The following is a 23432-nucleotide window of genomic DNA, read 5'->3' as shown; positions in this document are numbered from 1 at the left end:
GCCAGATCTCCACATTCTTCCATGAGAAGATCTCGGACATCTACACAGACCTGGAAATCCTTAATTCAAGTTCCCTACCTGCCGCCTCTCCGACTTATTTCGGAAGCCCAAGTTCCTGCCCCTTCTCATTCCCTTTCCCAGTTCCCTCTCATCACCTCTATACACCTCAGCACGCTGCTGGACAAGCTTAAGTCCGGGTCACCGTTAGACCCATGTCCCTTAAAGGTCCTTAAAGACTGTAGACAGACTATTCTGCCCCCTTTGACGGAGGTCATGAATCTGGCCATTTCAGAGGGGATTTATCCCCTCTCCTGGAAAATGGCCACCATCAAGCCTCTATTGAAAAAACCTACCCTGGGCCCTGGGACATTAAAGAACTTTCATCCCATTTCCCTTCTCCCTGCCCCTGCTAAACTTCTGGAGGCCCATCTTAATCTCCATCTGAGTGCTTTCCTTGACAGCACCAACTCCCTCGACGCCTCACAGCACTGAGTCGGCGCTTACAGTGGTTGTCGATAGCATCCGTTCCAAGGTCGACACCGGTCAGACCACCTTACTGGTGTTACTTGACCTTACGGCGGCTTTCGACACCCTGTCCCCTACCATTCTGGCTAGCCGATTCAGTGAGCTGGGAGTCAAGGGTTCTGCACTCAGCCTCCTTACATCCTTCTCGACCAACGGAAGCAAAGGGTTAAGCTAGGCAAGTATATGTCACCCGTTAAGGCTGTGAAGTGTGGGGTCCCTCAGGGATCCTCACTGAGCCAGACGCTTTTTAACGTCTATGTCGCTCCACTCGCCAGGCTTATAAGATCCTTTGGGCTAGAAGTTCTTTCCTACGCCGACGACACGCAGGTTATGGTATCCATTTCTCAATCTGTGAGCATAACTGCTCTTAATTTCAAAAATTGCATGGAGGCGGTCGCCGTATGGATGGTTAAGAACTTCCTCAAGCTGAATGGGGAGAAAACGGAGGTCCTCATTTTTGGGGGCAAAAGCGAGACCTTGTCTATGGACTGGTGGCCTTCTATCCTTGGCGCCTGCCCCTTGCCGTCCCTTTTTGCCCGCAACCTTGGGGTCATTCTGGACACCACTCTCTCACTAGACAAGCAGGTCAGCAGGACTGTGTCAACCTGTTGCAATGCTCTGAGGATTTTAAGGAAAATCACTCATTATCTTTCCCCTGAGGCACGCAAACAGGTAGCAATGGCGCTCATTGCCTCCAGACTGGACTATTGCAATGCTCTATACTTTGGCATTAGCAATGGTCTAGTCCAGCGCCTCCAGACTGTGCAGAATGCGGCTGCCCGGTTTGTTGTGGGTGCCCCCAAACGCTCCTCGGGCACCGCCATCAGAAAAAACCTGCATTGGCTACCCATGCAGGCGAGGATTAATTTCAAGGCCTTATGCCTTACACACCGTGCCCTCAATGAGTCTGGACCGGAGGCTATTCGCGCTCTTGTGACCTATTACACCCCTGGTAGAGCACTCAGCTCTTCCAGTAAAAGCTTGCTAGTTGTCCCCTGTATAGCCAAGGCCAGATGGGGCGGAAGGTCCTTTCGCTTCCTTGCACCCAGACTTTGGAATATGCTCCCTAACGACCTCAAGGTGATCTCTTCCCACACTCTGTTTCGCAAAGCACTCAAGACCTGGTTATTTCAAGAAGCCTATCTCTAATTCCTCCTTAGGTGATTTTTGAGCTTTCTGTTTACCATCATCAGCGCCTTGATGCCTATGGGTTTAGTTGCGCTAACTACAAATCTCCTTTAATAATAATAATAACGTTAAAATCCCCTCCCCACAGCACAGCTCCAGGAGGCATACACACCACCAACCTCCATACCAGCAGGAAAAAATGTGGATCGTCCTGGTTGGGCCCGTATACTGCTACTAATATAGGTGGCCGCTGATATAGTCTCCCCGCTATTATGACATAACTCCCTTCTTTATCAATCTCTGTTTGCGTAGTAGTCAACTGCAGACCCTTTCTAAATAGCACCGAAACTCCTCTGCTGTAGCTGAAGTATGTCGACGAGTAACTCCCCCCACCATCGGGCACTTAGCCGAGACACAGTATACCCAGTCATGTGAGTTTCTTGCATTATACACATATCCACTCTGTCGCACAAGGCATGCATGTACCAGTCAAGATTTATGACAATTGTTAAGACCACAGTCATTCCATGTGACGCAGGTAACCTTAGCCATGCTGCACCCACTTCAGGAAGATCATGTAGCGTGTAGGCGTGCCTGGAGGCCGCCGCTTCGTGGTCTTTTGACTGGGTGTGAGTGTTTGATTGATTCAAATGCTCCGTCCATCACCACCCCCTTTTGTACCGCTTTTGGCCACCATAAGTGTGGCAGGGTATGCTCAGACGTGAGTCCCTTGCTCACTTTGCCACTGGATTCAAGCAAGCCGGGCTGAAGACGGCTGGAATGCCAGAAACCGGTCCTCGGAAGCTTGTTTCCGGTCCAGGGAAGACATGGCTTGGCAGTTCGGGCTGGACTGTTCCCATGAGGCACAGGGTCAGAGTGATTTGCATATAGCCATGTCTGAACTGGGGTGGCAGAGTGGGCTAAAGAACGGTGATGGATTAAACCCAGATCTTTTGACTGGGTGTGAGTGTTTGATTGATTCAAATGCTCCGTCCATCACCACCCCCTTTTGTACCGCTTTTGGCCACCATAAGTGTGGCAGGTTATGCTCAGACGTGAGTCCCTTGCTCACTTTGCCACTGGATTCAAGCAAGCCGGGCTGAAGACGGCTGGAATGCCAGAAACCGGTCCTCAGAAGCTTGTTTCCGGTCCAGGGAAGACATGGCTTGGCAGTTCGGGCTGGACTGTTCCCATGAGGCACAGGGTCAGACTGATTTGCATATAGCCATGTCTGAACTGGGGTGGCAGAGTGGGCTAAAGAACGGTGATGGATTAAACCCAGATCTTTTGACTGGATGTGAGTGTTTGATTGATTCAAATGCTCCGTCCATCACCACCCCCTTTTGTACCGCTTTGTGGACATGGGCGCAAGCGCAATCAATTGCACCACATAGCTCAACATTAAAATTCCAGTCACAATTGTATATTTCCTAAGTTTCAAGCCTTGCACTGGGAAAACAATCCCAGTACACCCCCCAACTTCAAGAGGAAACATAGCATTGCATTCCATACGGATTCCCACCCCACCCTGCCCTCCCACAACAATCCCCCAATCAGGTTGTGAAAAACCACCCACCCTCTGCCCAGCTACCAACTTTGAAAAAACAAGGGAGTTATGGGGGCCTGGCTCCACCTCCGCCTCAAGACAGGGTGTCCAAGCCATGTTAATAGTCAAGCAATGTTACAGCAAAGTGTTTAAAGTTTGCAGATGACCTCCACCTCCAGGGTTGCAGCACTATCGCCAGAACATAATACACCTTCCTCACCGCAGTTCAGGCACCTACATGCAGACCAGTGTGTAGTTCAACTCAGTTCAGCTTCTCACTGTCGCTTGCTGCTCCCTCTTCAGCACGCTCAGGGATTTTGGATGCACTGCGTTGCTGCTTTTCCAGTTTCTTGGTGAATGCCAGCGGGGCCTTGAGGTCACTGAAGAATTGCGTCTGTGTTCCTTTCTTTATCCTTAGTTTAGCGGGGTAGAACAGGGGGTATTGTACATCCTGCTTCTGGAGGATTTTTTGGGTCAGGAGGAATTCATGGCAGGCAGCAAGCCCTGTCAGTGTAAAGTCCGGGTAGAACACTAGCACGTTCTCTTGGTGTCTCATTTTGCCCATTTTGTGTGCCGCGCATAACAGTGTCGCAGTAGTTCAAGAGTTTGGCAATTATTGGGGGAGCCGGCCTGCCTGGCGGGGGCTGCGGCCCCAGGGATCTGTGTGCCATTTTCACTATATTTTTTAAGCAGCAGTGGTCCCATGCATTAATAGGTATAAGAAAAATAAATATAGACACACTGGAACTATATTGAGTACTGTGATTTGTCCAGCCGGACAGGGATCACTAATTTTTACTTATAAAAGGATTCAAGGAACACGGACTATATCAATGTCAAAAGGTAAAATAAGTGGTGGCTAGCAGGGCGTTTTCCGTGCTACGGCCTGATCGAAAACCGTTCTGAGATGGGTCCAGAATATAGCAGTAGCTCAGGAATTGAGATAAGGTGTTGTTAACATGGGCTTCGGCGATCTTAGCTACCCAAGGGAGGAGTGAGATTGGTGTAAAATTCTCAGGTTTTAAGGGGTCTAGGGTAGGCTTCTTAATAATAGGAGACACCCAAGCCTCTTTCCAGGCAGCTGGAACGGTAGCCCTCATGAAGGATAGGTTCAAAATTTGGCATATCGGCTGCTGAAGCAACGTCAGTGAGTCCATAAATTGGGGTGGTCTCATAGGGTCAGCAGGGGAACCAGATTTTATTTTACCACCCAGTCTGATAAGGTCCTTCTCCGAAATTTCAGGGATAGCACATAAAGTCATCATCACGCATTGCGCCAGCCTCAGTCTGAGTGGACTGTTCATTCGCCTCCTGGGTGGGGGGTTCCTCCTGATGAGTTTGCCTTCTATTGTCAAATGTTAACTTGGATTGCTTAGCGTCTGCCTTGCCCATGTTGCCTGCACAACAGGAGGGGGGACCAGAATAGAAGACCGAGTAGAGCCCCCGGGCAAGTGCTCTACTGGGTCAATTTCACAATCAGATTCAGTTCTCACCAGCCGCCTGTCTCATGTAGTCCTGCGGGGGGAGGGGTCCAGACAGCGGAGCCAACGCTGCAGATTGTAGCATGGGGCACAAGTGTCGGCAAGTCACCAGGCTTCTCATCACCCCAGTAACGCCGTCAAGCCACAGCCCATTGTCACACTACAAAGCACCTTTTCTCAGCACCTCGCCCTGCACCAGGGCACAGATTGCCATTCACACCACGTGCAAATGATGCGCTGCTGGATTATTGTTCACCAGTGTCTAGAGCACAGCACCCGGTCCTGATCCCCCCACCCAGTCAGGAAAGATATATGTCTCAGGGGATCGTATAATAACGTCTATGGAAAGAAAGTGAACAATCCGCAGTTCATTTTGTTCAATAGTCCCCCTCAGACCCGTCGCTGAACACTCGCACATCAGCAGGCGCAATCTTCCACAGTGAGTCTCGGCTGTAGTCTGCGCAGCCAGTATCAGGTAAATTTCACAGGTGCGACCCAGCCCCAATGTCCCCGAATGCTCCGTGTTCACCCCTATGTATCCATCCTGCGCAGCTTCTTAGGGGGGGAGGGGCCCAGGATACTCTCATCACAACTGTCGCTTGTGTCGCGGCCACAACGAAACAGCCCTGTAGAGGCTGACTCTCTCAATCAGCTTGTGCAGCCTCCGTCCCAGCGCCAGGGACAGTCCGCCTAAGTCCCTTGTGGTGGTGCATCACATTCTTCGCCGCTCTCACCAACGCAGCCCACAGGCTCACGCCTAAGCCGCCGGGTATTCACTGTGAGGCAGTCCCACAGAGGAGGGGCGTCTGAGCGGGGATACTAGGAGAGCACAGTGTTCCTGTTGCGGGGTCCAGCAGACTCAGGAGCAAGCCTGTGCCCGGCCAGGCCCGCGGTTCAATACCTGCAGCCCACTACTGCCCTCAGCTTCCTCCGGCGACTGCAGTCGCCCCACTTACTTGGACCGTTAAGTTGGGTTCTCCGGGCTCAGTGCAGCCTCTCATCTTCTCTCCGCAGCGGCTGGTGCTCTCCCCCTTCAGCTGCTTGCATCCAGTGTAGCTCCCTCACAGCAGGCGCAACTGCTGGTATGTTTTTTCTCTTTTCAGAATCCACCATGCTGCTCCCTCGCTCCGCAGCTTGCAGTCCCGCCACATTGCACCACACAGGCTACAGCGTCGTGCAGGGACTTTCACTCCTCTGCGGTGCGGCGATTCAGGAAATGCGGGGATATCTGCACTCCCCAGGGTGTGGGCGCCACGTTGTTCAGTCAGGGGGGGTCAAAAGATGCCCCCAGTCCGCAAGATTGTGCCGGATTATTGGTTTGGCTGGCAGAGCCCACTCAAGGTGCGGCCATCTTGCAGCTGGCTAAGCCACGCCCCCGCTGCAAGACTTCTACTTGACCTCAAATGCCACAGGTACATCACAGTGCACCTCAAGAAGCTACACTGGCTCCCCATCGACAAGCGCAGCCAATTCAAACTTCTCATGCTCACATAGAAGCCCTACACAATTAAAGGTCAGAATAACATAATAGGCGCTTACGCTTTCACCAACCCACCAGACACCAATGCTCTGCCTCACTCTCATTCGCACACATTCCCGGCTTCTGCAAAAGCAAAACTGGAGGTCGCCTATTTTCCTACATCACACAACACATGGAACAACCTCCCTCAGCACATCTGAGCCTCCTCCTCTCTTCTTCGGGTCAGCAACAAGCTGAAGCCTTGGCTGTTTATATATGTACCGTGGGTACCTCACACCTGCCCAAGCAGCTGGATACCCTCTTGGGTGATTAGTGCACTGTACAAACCAATGGAGTGGAGAGGTGTTGTGCAGCGGCCAGGGCAGCTGACTTCGGAGCACAGGGTTCACGGTTCGATCCCTGGTTCCGGCGGCAGCTCAGCTCAGCTCAGCACCATATGACTCTGGGCAATATCTTACTTAATTTCCACAACGGCCCCCAGCGCCCTGAGACCCGTATGGAGTATTGTGTTATATTGGTTAGTATAGCGCACTAATCACCCAAGGGGGGTTCCAGGTGCTTAGGCGGTTGTGAACATGTGAGGTACTCGAGGTGCTTATGTGAAGTGCCAGGTTTTCAGCTCCTCGGGGAATTCAAAAAGTGAGGAGGTGGCTCTGATGTGTTGAGACTTGTGGATGTGGGTAGAGCCAATAAAGGAAGTGGGTGGAGTCCGGGACGTGGGTGTGCGCTCCTAAACAAATTTGAGCACCTGCACTTAATATTTTACAAATTAAGCACTGATTTAAGGCTACTGTTTACTCTCTAAGTTTCACAGTGGAAAAGGTGGTCTTATGCTCTCCGGCGGGAGTGAATTGAAAATTCTATGCCAAGCAACAGCAGTCCGCCGACAGCAGCGCGCCTTCTTAAAAATGTCAGAGTTGCATACAAATGCCAATAAAAATCAAGAGCTGGCATCTCTTTATTCTCCCTTTACATTGTCTTATCCCTCACAAAAACAATTAATGCACACTAAGAGCCGGACCTTCAGAGTGACTAAAATTGAGACATGAATGTCATTTATACTAGAAAACTGCAGAATCTAAGCGCTGAATATCGCAGATGTTTCTATGGTCCAATTTACGGCGTTCAATTTAATCGAGTCATTCGGGTGGCACTTTGACAATAAATCACTCCATTAGTTGGCAGGGGAAAGTCCAGCTCTCTGCGCCAATATTCATGTTTAAAGAAAACTGCAGTGGGATATTGTACAGATCTTTACTCATCTTGCCAGATACTCAGCAATATGATGTAACAATCGTTTAGTTATTTTTGGTGGACCAGCCTTGGAACCACTAACCTGATGAACATCAAAGCACGAATACTGTAAAAGAGAGCGCTCGACTTTGTTTTTTCTTAGTGGCTATTCTTGAATATCTGATAATGTCTTTGTTAATGTGGGAGAAGTTGCGAAAAAAATCGCAGAACGACACAGAGTGATTTAAAGTTCTTCCGGCAGGTCGGAGGCAGGGGTAGCCTTAGGCATGTGCAAGCTGTGCACCTGCACAGGGCCACCAAACCCCAGGGGCCACCACGCCAATATATATCCTTAATATAATAATCCTCGGAGGATGGATACATATTTGCGTGTCGGCCCCTGGTAGGGATTTGGCGGCTTCCGGCTCTGTTCCACTTCCAAACACCCTGACCCCCCTCTTCACTGGCCTCCACGCTCCGTCCCGCCCGGACCCTCTCTTCCGGGGCCCCCTACCTACGCTCCCTGCCCAGGGCCGCCAAGAGCCTAGAGCCGCCCCTGTCGGAGGTCTGTCTATTTGAAGTTTTGACTCGTGGTTAGGAAGCGCAGAGGGTTAATATGTCTGCTGCAAAGAACGTATACCATTCAGATCACTCAGTGCATATAATGTAAATAGGTCAGTGGGTTACTGCATTTGTGAGAGAGCCTTTTGCTACCTCAGTTTAATGAAACTAACACAGAACAGTAACTGTATTAAAAGCTGCATTAAAACTACAAGGTATAGATTACATTATGATTTTTCCCACAGTCTTTCATTATCATAATTTTGGAGAAAGGGTTCCTTGGGATAGAAATCAATTCTGATTATTAAAGAGAACCCCCAATCCTGGTGTTACGTTTTAAATTCTGTGTTTGTTCCTCTCTAGACCAGGCACTCAAACTATACTGCCTACCAGTATGGCGCACATGCGACTCCCACACCTTGTTGTCCTCTGTCTTATGCAACATTTCCTGTATACTGTTTTACACACCTATGATTCATTGTCTCTGTGTAGTGTGTGTGATGTAAAGTGCTCTGGCACCTTATACTGGCATGAGTGGTGGTGGCACTATAAAATTAATTAAATGCATCTGAGAGAGAGTGGTTATGGAGACTGCAGGGGCACTGTTAAAGGTCTATAGTGGGGGAATCTGTGGCAGAGGTGGTCATAGGGGGGCACAAACAAGCATTATCGCACAGGGCGCCCCAGCACTAAAGCTGGCCCTGAGCAGAAGGTTTTACTTGTGTCAAACACACACAGTAACAACAAAGCAAAACACAAAAAAATAAAAAAAACGGTGCAGTGGATTGGAGTGGAGAGTAAAGGAGGAGGAGATGAGGGGAACAGAGGGGAAAAGCAGTTCACGAGGGTACAGCAACACATGGGTCGGGAAGACAGCACCCGGGGAAGTAGAACACGATTGAGTGGGAGAAGGAAGAATATCGAAAGCATGGGTGTACACGAGCAAATGTTCTAACATGTATCTGACAGGCACTGTAAGGATGCATTTTTTTGTTGAAGTTTTATATACCACAAACTTGACCCGAAGGTATTGAAGCGCTTCACATGAGCACCAGTTCAATACACAAGTTCACATTCATTTTTTTTTTAGGCAGAGGGAAGTTAAGTGACTTGCCCAGAATCACAGGAGGTTGGGCAGATGCTGAGGCTCAAGCTTGGTTCCCCTGGCTCCATAGTCAGCAGCTCTGGTCCTTTCGCTAAGGGTGCTCGATGCTCATGTACATCACAGCAGCTTATGCCCCTCTATCAGGCGTCGAGCAGCACCTCAACTCTAAGCCCCTCACCTAGAGTTATTAGGCAGTTGTAAATTCTCCTACAGGTTCTGAGGATAATTGCATCAAAGTCTGAGGGAAGGGAGCTTTCCGTCGTCTTGGTCCAGTAGGATGGAAGTGTAATGGGTGGGCTAACAGCCCTTTTTTGAGTTATTTATAAACAACAGACCGTTGCAAGAGACAGCGTGCATGCGCTGCCTGTAGGCTCGACCTAAAAATCAGTAGTCCCATTACCATTAACTAGCCAGATTCTGCCTACGAAAGCGTACTATTTTCTTAATGGAACATTTGAAAAGTGTAACTTTTAGATACACCATGAATAAGCAATATTACTTAAAAGAAGAAAGGACTGTTCATAAACTTCCGGTCTTCGTTTCACCCTGGAAACGAGATGGTCAAGTGATTAGTACCTCTGCAGAACTGGCGGGATTACGAAACGCAAGACGTGAGGAGGAGGAGGCTCTGATGTGTTGAGGGAGGTCGTTCCATGTCTTGGGTGTGATGTAGGAGAATGAGGGGCCTCCAGTTTTGCTTACACAACAAGGCCTACTCTCAGTCTGCTTATCCGATGCAGGGGATACGCGCATGTGCAATCTTTCTGAAGTGTGTTGACAAGAAAATGCAATCTGTTGTAAAAAAGAAGCTTGCCTTTTGTCCAATCTACTAAACAACAATAGCAAGTAACAAAATACCCTCTGTATACAACACCTTCAGAAACCAGCATTAGGAAAGTCAAACTGTGTCCGAAGTGAAACCTACAGGCTCTGCCAATGCTTTCTTTCCCCCAATAGAAGGCACCCCTGATGAACACATATCCGAAGTGACCAGTTTTGAGCATCTGCTTCTCGTTTAGAATGACAGCATGGGGCTTGATTTTATTTCATTCAGTATATTCAGTTTTAGCACCAGGACACTTTACTGGCATTATTGCACTTTACAAGACACAGTAACAAACTGTATATGAAACCATTTGATATGGTGAGAAAAATATTTCTACAGGACTACCCACCAAGGGGACTGGTAGGGCTAGTGGGTGCTAGGCATGGGGCGTGAAGAGGGTGAAGGGAAGAATGAGGAGCAGGGAACGAAAGGGAGAGTCCCAGATGCATTGCAAAGCGAGCTCTGACATCAGTAGTGGGGGGAAGACATCAACCAACCAAAACACTACAGCACCAAAATGCTCCTCAGCAGGGCAAATACAAGAACAAGGAGGAAAGCCACTGAATCAGAAGCAGGGAAGTGGGAAAGAAAACAAGGCCATCCAATCATGAGCAAGCAGCCAACCCAAAGCCTACTCGAAGTGCATGTATTATACTGCCTACAGAGAGTCCAAGCTATCTATTGCCAAGACCTAAAATACAGTCTCTCCAGCAGAGGTATAATCTCAGAGTTCACTCTTTTCTCCAGAAAAAGAACAGAAAAAGATAGAGCAGCATTTCCTCAGCCACAGACCAGCCTGGCCTCGGAATGGTTGTTCCTTGGTGGCAAGCCTCAGGCTATCTTGCACCCTACAAAATGTCAACCTCAGGGTTTGCACTAACTGGGTGCAATGTTAATGCCCTTCCTCTCCCTTCCCAACCTCCACCTCACAGGGCTGGAAATGCCTTTTATTCTATTGCGTACCTCCCCGGTGGGCCGTTTTGAGAGTCCAGGGTCTTGGTCACTTTTCCTAGCTCCCCTAGATGGAGAAAGTGGGAAGAGAGGAAGAATGGATGGAAGGCAAGAGAGAGATGGTGCAGGGTGAACAAGGGAGCGGGACTAGTTTCAGCTTTTTGCCAGGGCGGCGTTTGGTTCTGCAGATCAGTCCTGCTCTCCTCCTCAAGTGCCTCTTACACATTGTGCCTACTTTGGCTATATTGCACAAGGGCATAGGGAAAGGTTTTTAAAAAATTGCATGGTGCTCTGCCACACACAAATTATCTAATGCCTGCATCAGTGGCGGCCGGCACGGATCGGGGGTGCAAGGCAGGAGGGGGAATGTACAAAAGTTAAAATAAATAAAACTTACCTTATCGCCGCGTGTCTCTCCAGTCCCTCCTCCGCTCAGCAGGAATAGGAACCAGGAAGCACCCAGGCTCGCCTGACCAATCAATGCTGCAATGCAATGTTTTGCCCATCTGCCTATATGGCTCATCGGAAATGGAACAAAGAGGCTGGAGACAGCTTGTGGTAATCCCTTTCCATTAAGAAGTATTAATGAAGCCCTGCTGAATGGAATGCATGTTGCAAAGGCAGACATGCCATTGAAACTTTGGTGCAGCCAGGCCGCTTGTGTTTGCCCTGATGCACCCAATCACCAACAGCGAAGGAGCACTGAGAGCCCTACCAGAGTAAGACATTCGGAAATGCAACCAAGAATCCCTGTTTGTGGGGTCCTCGTAGCCCTGCTCAAGGCTGGGTAGCCTGAACCACATGGGCAACTGGTGTGACAGTCCACCCCTATCTTTAAATGCACCAACCACTTTGCAGAAGAGACCAATTCTGTGTGCTATTTTCGTCCTAACTGAAAGGCAGTTAATATAACAAATCAGCTGGTGAATGCTGTGCAAGAGTAGACGTATTTCGAATGTATTCCCGCAAACATATAGCTGGATAAAATCATCACTTATGTACAGCTGTGCTTAATCAGGTATTTAACTTTCACAGCCTCTGGGACACACCGGAGTAGCTTGCCGAAACATGTCTACAGAGTTTTGGGTGATAAAGACTTGACAGGTGTCTGGACTGCACAAATGGGAATGTCCCTTCTTGACTGATACCGTGGTGAGTATACTTGATTTTACCAGGAATAGTTCAAGCCTGCTTGGCAGACACATTTGGAGCTTTGAACCAGGTACCACCAGATGCACTGGCGCTTGTCTGTGCTACAAAGACAACGCCAAAAGGGCTGGTTTTAAGAGATTTGTTGCCACCTGCCCCTTGAAGGGCGGTTCCTGGAAATGCTTTGGAACTAGGCTTTTAAAAATCGTATGTAGAATGTATTTAGAAAATGGGAAAGGCAGACATGTTACTGGCAAATAAAGTAGGAGTACTAACATATTTACCTTTCTTGGTAAAGGTTAGGGCATACACTCCTTGGTGAACTAAATATTGTGTGTCAATAGATGTATTCCCTGCTGGAGAGTGCTCTTATGGACCGCTTGGAAGAGGAGGGCCATGTGTAATCCCTGGTTTGAAGGTTGGCTTCTGATTTTAGGATATAATGTATGGCAGCATACCATATGCATTTGCCTAAAAAGGAGCAGGCACTCGATGGGCAGGCTTCACCCACAAACATGAGTATGTCTTGGAGGTAAGTGTGGAGAGCACTGCAGAGGAGTGGCTCAGTGGTTCCAATAATACTATTAATCAATGAACCGCTGCCAATCCACACTTGGACTACAATTGCCTAAAATCGCCAAAGGAAAAAAGGCCTAAACTGCTGTACATAAGTCATTATGGATGAGAACGAGAAAAGGTGAATTAGATAAAATTACATTCTAAAACATTAAATATGCTCGGCTCCACTTCAGAGAGAGGGACAGGACAACCACCCGATGTACAAATCGACAGGTCACAAACTGTGCCCCATCTATTTGAAACTAATCCCTACCTTTGCAATCTGATCTATGTGCGAGTAGGTCACGTTGCAAAATCTCCAGACACAGAAGGAGGTGCCTTATGAATATCAATTCGCGATTTAATATCCCCTCTGATTTGTTTACAAACAGTGATTGTGGCCTGCAAGGAAGAGTAGTCGACTATCTCTGCAATCAGATTCACAAAGGGGAAACTTTTTGGGTAAATCAGTCCACGTTCCTGAAAGAATCAGTTTTTTTAATATAGTTCCCAGTTGAGAACACATCAGAAGGTGAAGGCAGTGGTCTTCTGAACACTGCCTAACCCTTGAGCGCACCTCTGCCTCTAATGGTCATCCGGCACAATTACTGAAGGGGAAATTGTCAACTAGGAACTACTCCTCCTTTGCAAATGGGCTATGACCTCTTTTGAGGAGTCTGTAACTGATGAATGATTTGCAACCACAACAGTGGTAACAAGTAAATGATACAGCTCATTGTGATCTACAATTAGGAAGAAATTCCCTTTCAAGCAATTAATCAGCATTTAGAAAAGCGCAGCTAATCACCCGACAGGGATCCAGGCCTTGCAGGTCTTGAGGGCCATTCGGAATTCCACAATATACCCAACTTCCTACTAGCGGTTTGAAACAAAGTGGTAACCCCTATTTGCGATTCGGAAAGTCTTTACCAAAAAACAAATAGGGTTTAGTAGATAACAAAAAACTATTTTGCTGTTGCAAAGTCTGTGGCTTTGAGAATCGCAGAGTTTGCAACCAGGAAATGGCCCTGTCATCAGGCCCACATTAGAAAAAAATGTTTTAAAGAGTTTTATATAGCGCAAACTAGACCAGAGAAATCGGGTATCAGAGCGATTTACACGAGCACCAGTTTTGTTACAGAAGGACAGATTCATTTTTGTTAGGCAGAGGGAGATGAAGTGATTTGCACAGGATGTTAAGCGTCATTGCAGAGACTCAAACCCAGTTCCCCAGCTTCAAGGTTGACCGCTCTAGCCGTAAAGCTACATCCTCTCCCCAACTTATTGCTGAAAACAACTGTTTGTTAATGGGAAGGCCATCGACAATAATTCAACCATGAGCTTTTATCAAGAGCAGGAAGTAAGCAAAAAAATATTTTTTCTGGCACAATTCCCGGTGACTCAGGGTAACGAAACCTAAATCTAACCTGAGCAAGAGCATTCCTCTGCACACAAGTGGCAAATCCCAAAGTAGTTTGGCACCAGATGTAATAAACCTATGACCAGAGGCCCTGTTTAGTCTCTAGTGTTGAAGCGCTGGACAGATAAACATGTGCTGGTCAGGTAGGAGGCCTGCATTCACAAACAAAGCTAGGATCTCGAAGTCATTCAAGGACTTTCAGAAGATAATCAGAAGCTAGTGCCAAATTCAGCAGCAGGATACACTATTGATTTTGATTTAAGTACTTCAATGTTGGTTTCCATCTACAAAATGTATATATAATTTAACCTAGATACTTTGGAGGCCAGACTGAACTGTCAGTCAAAAATTATTACATTATTGCCATAATTTTTAGGTACTCTTCATTCTCCCACAAACGGGTACTTGTAGAGCATTATACCAAACACAAAGGGTGAGTGGTATAGTCTCCATGCTTTGTTGAGACAACAAAGAGTACTGCTAAAGACCAATAAAAGAGGTCAGTATGTATTTTTTTCCATGAATTACCCGTTCGCCTTGTGACGTTTTGAAGAAATATATGGATTTAGGTGTTGCATTTGGGGAACAAGCATGAAATGGGTGACTATTGTGTCTCGAGATAAGCATTCGAATGGACTTCTTGTGAAACTATTTATAGAGGTGTATATATATATATATATATATATATATATATATATATATATATATATACATATATATATATATATATACATATATATAAAAAAATAAGTCCTGATGAAGGTCAGTTTTACTGAACGAAACATGTTGGGTACTACCCTGGCTGCATTTATGAAAATACATTACAATTTCAATAAGGAGAAAATTAATATATAAAGAGAATTCTGGACGTCTTCCTGAGTGCACCATTCTGTGGTTTACTTTTACGTACTTCTGGATGAAGTGCACCATTCTTTAACTGTAAGGAACTTTGTGGGAGGTGTGGTTCTGGGAGTCCACCATTGCAATTGTTGATTACCTATTCTTTTATCTTTTCTTCTCAGTTTATTGCAATTCTGTACAACTTCACACTTTTGGCTCCTTTGCATTTAGAAGCCAGGAGTACAATACAGTCCTCCCCATTCACCCGCAAACAGCGACTTGTAGAACCACACATCATAACAAACACAAAGGGTGAGTGATAGAGTCTCCACGCATTGTTGAGACAATACCGAGTACTGCTAAAGACCAATAAAATTGGTGTGTATTTATTTATTTCCATGAAGTACCAAAATGGATACTTGCAAGAGGAAGTGCAGTGATCCAGAGGAAGTAGTTTCATGGCTTCCACACTAAATTCTAGGGCTCTTGCCGTAAAGCTCACTTACGTGGCATATCCAAAAACAATATTCGCAGTGACCCGTAAGGCTTCCATGATCAGTATGGTGTCATCATACTCATTCCTATAAAACAGAAAGGGAACAGCATAATTAAGAGACGCAACACTGCATATTTAGACCAGCAACAAAATAATGGCATTCTTACCAGATACCTTTTAAACCAAGATCACGCTGATGTTCGAGCTGAGATAGGCACATCAAACCAGCATTGAGGCACTGTCGTAAAAGGTACCCACAGTGACTGGGGGCTTGTCACAGTATGATCTCCAGCAAAGGCTCAGAACCTCCTGAATGGGGATTTGATCGCACCTCAAACAGCTCATCATCCACTGTGCCACACCCCTGCACTATAGCTTCACTAGCTTTTTATTTAATAAAAATAAAATGTTCTTTCTTTTTTTATGAACATCCCACCAGACTCGATTAAACAATCAGAACACTATTTCGTTACGTCTCCGTTGCACAAAAAGTACGTAAGATGCATATCACAGTATGCTTAAAATATCAATCCTAAAATCAAACTAACAGATTGATAAACAGAGGTCATGTTGTACATTATCATTCATCCACTAAAAACTAAGTAACTGTGCAAAAGTTAACAAAAATAGGAGTAACATAAAACACTATAGCGGCTTCAACAGTAAAGCCAATTGATTGTATATCTTTTCAAAGAGCTTAGTCCATCATAAATAAAAATGTATTGCATTTCATAAAAAAATGGAGATAAAACTATCAACTCAATTCTCTTGCAACACAGTCTATCTGTGATCTCCTGCTCTTCAGAGATGACCAGAAAAACGAAGCTAACGAATGACAATCTGAGGGGTCATCAAGCATTCGAGTAAAAAACAGTGCTGGCTGGCATGGTCTAAAAGTATATCTACGCAGAAGCGGGACAATAAATCTTCTCTGGGACAAGTAAAATCTACCGAAGAATAATATATGTAGGTCTGTCTGTATAGACCCCATCATGGGCGCATAAAGTCAAATCTTCTACTGTGTAAGCTTTATTCGGAAAACCGAACATCAGTGTGATATAAACACAACCTCACCAGAATTAACCAATGTTGTGGGATCTGCACAAAGTCTGGATAAGAATAGAATTTCCTGAGTAAAGAGGGGGTAGGGGTGAGGGGGGCATTTGATATAACTTGGCAGTGGATGCATTTCTATTTTCCTGTTTACTCATTGGATCCCTAGTATCTGAAATATGAAATTACTTGTTGTTTCGGAATATTTTTTTAGTTTTTAATAACCCAATTTTGGCAATCGGTTGTATTTTTTCAAACTAGATTGAGGTTTGTTTAGCTATTGAACACATACTAAACACACTTTCTCTGGGGAAAGAATTGGACCAATCAACAAAACATGGGCAAAAAATTCCTTACAGAATCCAGGTGCGTTGGTGTGTTCACAACAAGTCTGGAGCATATGAAAACTATAGCTCAGCATTCTGACTTACTACACTCAATATGCCCATCACCCTAGCAAGCAAGCAAGCTCAAATTAAGCGAAACAAGGAAGCAAAGTTTGTTGATTAGATAATAAAGAAGTGAAGTGGGTTTGGAGAGACTGCGGAGCAGGGACGAGAAAAGTGGGGAGCACTGAAGGACCCCATTAGCTTGGACAAAGAAGGGATATATACTGGAGCGGAAACCATGCCATATGATTGTATGTAAGAACTGCGTGTGCCTCCACTATGCGACCCAAAAAACGGATGCGTCTAACCAACGCATTCCTTTACCATGCATGCCTTTACCATGCAATTTCATGGTAAAGCCACGACTAGTAAATGATTGTATGGTAAAGGTCACACCCCAAACCCCCGCCCTGAGTCCTAAAAATAACCCCGCCCCATCGAGCCCTAAATAGTACCCGGAGTCCTAAACACTGCAGAGCCTTAAACACTACCCCAACCCACCCAAGTCCTAAACTGTATCTCAACCCGAGCCCTAAATACTATCCAACCTCCCTGAGCCCTAAACACTACCACCCCCCCCCCAGCCCTCAAACCTACCCTAACCCCCGAGGCCTAAAACCGACTCCAACCCTTAAGAACTAGCGAACCGACCCCAACCCTTAAGAACTAGCGAACCCCCCCAAAACCGGCCCCAGACCCATTTATCTCAGCACGTCCTCTCACAATCCTTCCTGTTCCTGGGCCCGCCCATCCCAGCATCTAGACCACACACTGCATTAAGCATGCGTATGGGTGGTTAAGGCATATGCGTGTGAGGTAATATAAATTTTATGGTCAAGTTATGTTCCCTAGCGAGTACCCCACCGTCTCCATGTACGAGTTAAAGTGCATGTAACTTCCCTCCTGTGCCAGCTATGAAGACGCAGATACATTTGCGTCCACCGTTAACATGTCTTCTTTCAGACCCACCATGAATGGGTTCAATGGTCCGTTCTTAAATATGCCTTGCCAACGTCTTTTTGAGGTGTACCCTACACGTTTTTCAGCTCTGACCAAGTAGGCCTGAATTTCTGCCATCCAGACCTCTCTGTTCTCTGACTCTGAGAGCGAGCAGCCCAGGCTGCCCCCCGTACCTGTGAACTCTGACTTACTTCTAGCGCGGCCCTCCGTGCTTAGCTCAGCCTGCTGCCTGCCAAGATTGACTATAACCTTCGAGTTATCTGTTTCCCTCCCCTAAAATACATTCCTGCCTGCTAGCTTCAGTAAACATCCTTCCTCAGCTGCAGGGCTAAAGGGCCGACCTGTCTCTGTGCAAGTAATTCATAGCTTTTGTTGCCATGCTTCCATGGAAGGCCCCATGCCCCCACGCTTCTCATACAGACACCCAGGCGCTTATACACGCACTCACAGTTAGTATAGAATAGCTTCTGCTCTAGAGACCTTTCTGCCCAGATAGCTTAGTTCCTAAACATCAGATATCAGATATGATAGAAGCACAAGTTGATCTGACATGCCAGACTTCTGTCTCTTTCCGTCAGTGCAAATGTCAAGTCCCCTGTACCCCTCCAATTACACGTCATGCAGCTGCGCGCGCATCTAAGCTTCCGATTTCTGCTGACATTGCAACATCTCTAATTTAGTGCCACCCACATGTGTCACTTACTTGTGACGTTTCTAGAACACACCTCCAGTTACGCCTAGTTTACGCCTTCTGTCTACGTAATTGTACCACGTGTATACTGTTATCTTGTCTTCTCTCAGCTGTTACGCCTACTGTATTGATTCCTATAATGTAACTCAAGTATATAAGCTATGTACTGTAAATAAAATGTTGGCGCGCTCACTCTATCCCTTCTGACACCCTGTGTGGTGTTCAGAACATGATATTCTGATTCAGACCATTCCTTTTAAGGAATAAAACCCCTTAGAACTCTAACACCACGGACTCTGTTTTCTTTCATCCGAACTGAGTTATTATTGATTAAGTACTTACCTGCATAGAAATTAAGAGAGTAAATTATTTATTTACATCACGTGGTTAAAGCATAACTTGCGGTTAAACGGCACACATGGCTCTGCCCATTGTAAAGGCAGTTTTCCATTTGAGATGGGTATGGAGAGAAAGGTGTAAATGGAGCAAGTGTAGGGATGGGAAAAGGGTAGGAAGGGGAAAGTCCACAGAACAGGGTAAGAGGAACACTAAAAAGGAATGGAGAAATGTGGCAGTCAATTCAAACAAAGATGGATGCTGGGAATCTGCACCATGGTTACCTTTCAACACTAGATCAATGTCAGAGTCACATGAAGCAGCTTTATTTACTCCACGCCATCAGTGCTAGAAGCAAGTGATAGGTGATGAAATGGACATATTGCCACAACGTGTTGTCCAATATTACCAACTTTATTAAAATGTCTTAGTACTTAGACCTTAAACTGAGACCCAGTGACCATTAGGTGATAACTTAACTGCTAGATGATATATCTTTTGGTTCTGATCAGGAACATGGTGGGCATAACACATTTTTAGTGAAAAAACCAGAGCAGATCCACCTGCTCAACACACAAAATGAACATCCACCTGCAAACCTACCCATATCTAGTGTTACGAATACCCCTTCCGATCCAGCTGCTAAGTTAAACTGTATGTGCCATAAACGTCCACTGAATTAAAGTGTTCATATGCCAATTTCATACTCTTTAAAGCCTGCCAAATACCTTTTTCTGCACATATCTAGCAGAAATACATTGAGGCCAGTCTCCTTCTCCTGCATCAGCTTCAGGATGCTTTGTACACAGAGGCAGTTTGCAGATCTGTATGGGTTTGGGGCGTCAACAGGCACCATAAAACTGTTACCATAGTTTTCATATCCATGCCCAGCATAGTACAATAGACCTGGAATGAAAAGCAAAATCATTTTAATGAGTGCACTATACAAGCATCTGTAAAACAAGAAACATACAACATTAATGAACCTGCACTATTGTAGTAAAAAAAGACACACTCCCACATATCCACTTTAATTATCATTTTCAACAAAGTACTTTCCTGCATTCATAATAATATTTTCAATATAGAGATCATGTCATTGATATATTACTACATTAGACACACAAACATAAGGAATGGTTACAGCATAGTAACTGCAATACAGTAGGCATTGCCTAGTCTTTTTACTACTAAGTATTATGAGGGGACCCACCATATGAGATGGGAAACCAGTTCAACACATGACCTATGTGGCTCATTCATTTTTCTAGCATCGGAAAAGGATCAGCAGGGTCTAAACAACCACTTCTGTTTTGAGACATAGGGAGAAGCCCAAATGTGGTGGTTACAAAGGGGGGGTGGACACTTAGTGACGTACAGCTGAATCCGAGCCTTGCTGAGAACATATACAGACCATTTAAGCAGTTCCGTTACCTCTTCAAGGCGATTGTGGTGATCGGTTTTCCCTAACATAGGAAGCATTTGTTCACAGTCTGCATGGAGACTTAAGTGGGGAAAGGAATTGTGTGATAAATTTAGCCCCTCTGTTTTCTGGATGTAGGTATGCAATGGCCTTGATGATACGCTTCCATCCTTTCGTGGAGGAGGAGATCTAGTGTGCTTTTCAGGGACCTCAGGCAGATGACCTAGGAGTGCTAGGACACACAATATGGTTATACATCTCAGAAGTAGGTAATCAGGACTGCTCTTAACCTGATGAAAATGTAAAAAGAGCTAAAGACTACCCTCTTTACAGAACACTATTTGAAGATGCAGTAACGGTCCACACAAACTACCACTCCTATTACATGTTGACCGTGTCTTTGATCTTGTATATTGCTTTGCTGCCTTTCAGCTAGGTTCACACTATATAAATACTCGCTACATATTAGAGGTGGCCGAGCCACTGAAAGCTTGAGGCAGGCTCAAGCCCAATGGACAACTCTGGGTCTTCCTGGAACCTGGAGCCCAAACTAAGCCAAGCTTTCACAGAAGGGGATGTGACCAAGTGGCTACAAATGCCGACCATGCTTCATGAGAAACCTGGTTTGAACCCCAGTCTGCATAACCATACTGTGAGAAATAAAATGTGGATTTCTATTGCCAATTGCGCTCCAATCTCATCCTAAAAGAATGGAGGATAAAATAATAAATTCTGACATGAAAAAGAGATACCTATATAGTGGCTAAATTGCACACTGTGAAACTGGAAAACATGGGACTGATCCAGGCTTCCCTGGTTGTCACACTATTGTGACCCTAGGGAAATACATTATTTCAGCAAATATCCTATTTTTTCATTATCTTATTTAAGAGCACTTTCAAATACCTGAGTTTAGGATGTGTGCTGTACAAAAACCTCTCTTGTGATGATTTAGTAGCCTATAAATTTGCTCCATCTATGGTAAGAATCTAGGCCACATATAGAGGGTACACATTACTACTGACTTGTCTTTTAGTTCACTAATAACATTATCCTCAGAGCAGAGACAAGAATATGTCCCAGTTATCTTCTCTGACTTTTAATAAAAACTTTTCAATGCGGATGCATAATCTGATGTACTAAGGAGGAATACTTCCATGTGTTAAGGAAATACTCTTTTTTTTTCATTTTAAAGACACCTTATCATATTTTAACATGATGCCTATTGCATGATTTAGGAGTCAAATATTTTCAAGGTTCAGCCCATGCACTAACTCTTAGAGACAGAGCCGACCCCTGGTTCAGCTCGCCCTGGTAAATTTGCTGCCTTGCCCACCTCCAATACATATATACAGACATCAAAAGAACTTTGCCATTCAGGAGACCTTTACTTCTTGGAGTTCGGCCAAGAATTTTAATTGTGGTGGACATGGTTTTCATCAGTGGATGTTTCATGTGTATCTATCATCTTCCTGCTCTTGCACCTGGTTTTCTCGTTGATCTTTTTCTACTTGGTTTTTGCTATTGTTTTTCCAGTGTCAGCATCATCTCATCATGGATGAAGAAACATGGAATGGACGTAAGGAACTTCCACTGAGGAGGAGGGGTGATCACTGAGGAAGCAAGTCTGACTGCTTTAGAAATGGTCCACCAAATGCTTAATGAGAGAATCCTTGTTAGTTTCTGCACTATAAGGAAGAAAGTGATTAAAAAGGTCAAAGACAATGTGTGCCATACTTCTCCTTTACCTTTAACACATTTATCGTTTAACAAACATACAGTATGTCACTTGGGAGTTGCTGCGTAGTAAGGGCTTCAAAGAGTGTGATAACATTTGAGGCAACTTTACACGAGTTATTTAAGCTCAAATTCATTTAGGTCACAGTCTCAATACTAACTTTGAGGTTGGAAACTGTATTTAAAAACATATTAGTAGATTTAAGAACACAGGAAACAGTACATACCATGATAAGAGGTACTAACCCAGCTTGCGTGCCTGCGACCCGCCAAAAGCTACAGATCGTGTAAAAAATCTATTGGTATTAATCAAACCTAATGCCGATGACTACTGTGAGAAAGTGGATTATTTGTTGAAGTGGATGGTAGTCCTCTTCAAGTATTAATGAAACAATACTTTACTAGGGCTAGTTAGGATACAGTCATCTAAATTTGCGCTCAACCATTAGGTCGCTGTAACACAAAGCAAACAGGCTTACGTAAGAAGAAACATTGTAAAGTATTTATCAGAACAAAACTTTTGATAAGTCAAAAATACACCACAAAAACCATTCCACTCCAATTTATAAAAAAAAAAAAAAAAGTAAAATGTTATGTTCAAATAGACACCAAAGTGACAAAAAATTGATTTAGGTAACCTGAGATACGATTTTAAATTTTTTTAGATTAATCTAGCTCCAAAAGCACAGAGCTCCAACTGCGGTTATATGGCGGAACAACACCAGGTCAGAGTCAAAAGCTCTTCTTTACTTGGTTAAAGTGGGAATTGGTACATCCGTTGGGGTTTCTCTGCACAGGTTACAGCTGATGCACTCATCTTTTTTTATGTCAGCTTTTCAGCAGGCATAGTCCTTCTCCTGTCTTCCTCAGTTCAATGTGTTCTGAAAAGGGTACCAAGGATCGCCATTTTGTGGCCTGCCACCAGCTTGTGGGTGGGAGTAGGATGCCTAAACAATAGGAAAAAAATCCCACGGGCAACCCCGCCAGCATTGACAATTTCTGGAGGGATTGGGCCTAAGCAATCCCACAGTGCCCTGCTCTGACAAAATCCAACATGGCAGAACGTTTCTTCCCCTGGTGAGAGCTCACAGCACACCCCTGAGGTATGTCTAGGGAAATGAGAAACTCCCCCAGGAAACCAGTTTTGGAACAGGTTTCCCCCCCACAAGGTTTGATGTCATTCTGGCTAATTGGGCAATGGTCTAAGCGTGAGGTATATCTGCCTGTGAGAGGAAATACTCCTTTAAAGGTTATACTGTTGGTGGGCACATCCGCATAGGCCATTCGGTCGGGAGACGGTCACATCTCCTCCCAGCCAAGCCCTTTAGCTCCCTTTCCTGGAAGCGATTCACAACTCCTAGTAGGCTGCAATGTGACAGTTAGGCAAAAGGAGGCCTTATCTTACAACTACCAAAAAAACGGCCTGATCCTACTTAAACTTAAGAGACGCTGTTCTAGCTTTTCTACACAGATCACAATTTCTAGCAATTCGTGTTTATCATAGGTCACAAGGTTTCACATTTTCAGCAATTAATATTTGCCCT

At 45.3% G+C, this 23432-nt stretch overlaps 1 protein-coding gene across 2 annotated transcripts in view; it reads right to left on the bottom strand.

Moving 5' to 3' along the window:
* The window catches only part of MALT1 (MALT1 paracaspase), a 619135-nt gene that overhangs the window by 95930 nt on the left and 499773 nt on the right, over positions 1–23432 (bottom strand). For both annotated transcript variants that reach the window (XM_086960480.1, XM_086960479.1), the window contains 2 exons: positions 19457–19634; positions 15310–15384 (listed from right to left, as the gene is read on the bottom strand). In XM_086960480.1, the coding sequence (XP_086816606.1) occupies positions 15310–15384; positions 19457–19634 (253 nt within the window). The remainder of the gene's footprint in view (positions 1–15309; positions 15385–19456; positions 19635–23432) is intronic.

The sequence above is a fragment of the Lissotriton vulgaris genome, chromosome 3_1 (assembly GCF_964263255.1).
Source record: "Lissotriton vulgaris chromosome 3_1, aLisVul1.2, whole genome shotgun sequence".
Classification (NCBI taxonomy): Eukaryota; Metazoa; Chordata; class Amphibia; order Caudata; family Salamandridae; genus Lissotriton; species Lissotriton vulgaris.
Note: the sequence above shows the minus strand (reverse complement) of the source record. Positions and strands in the feature narration are given on the sequence as shown.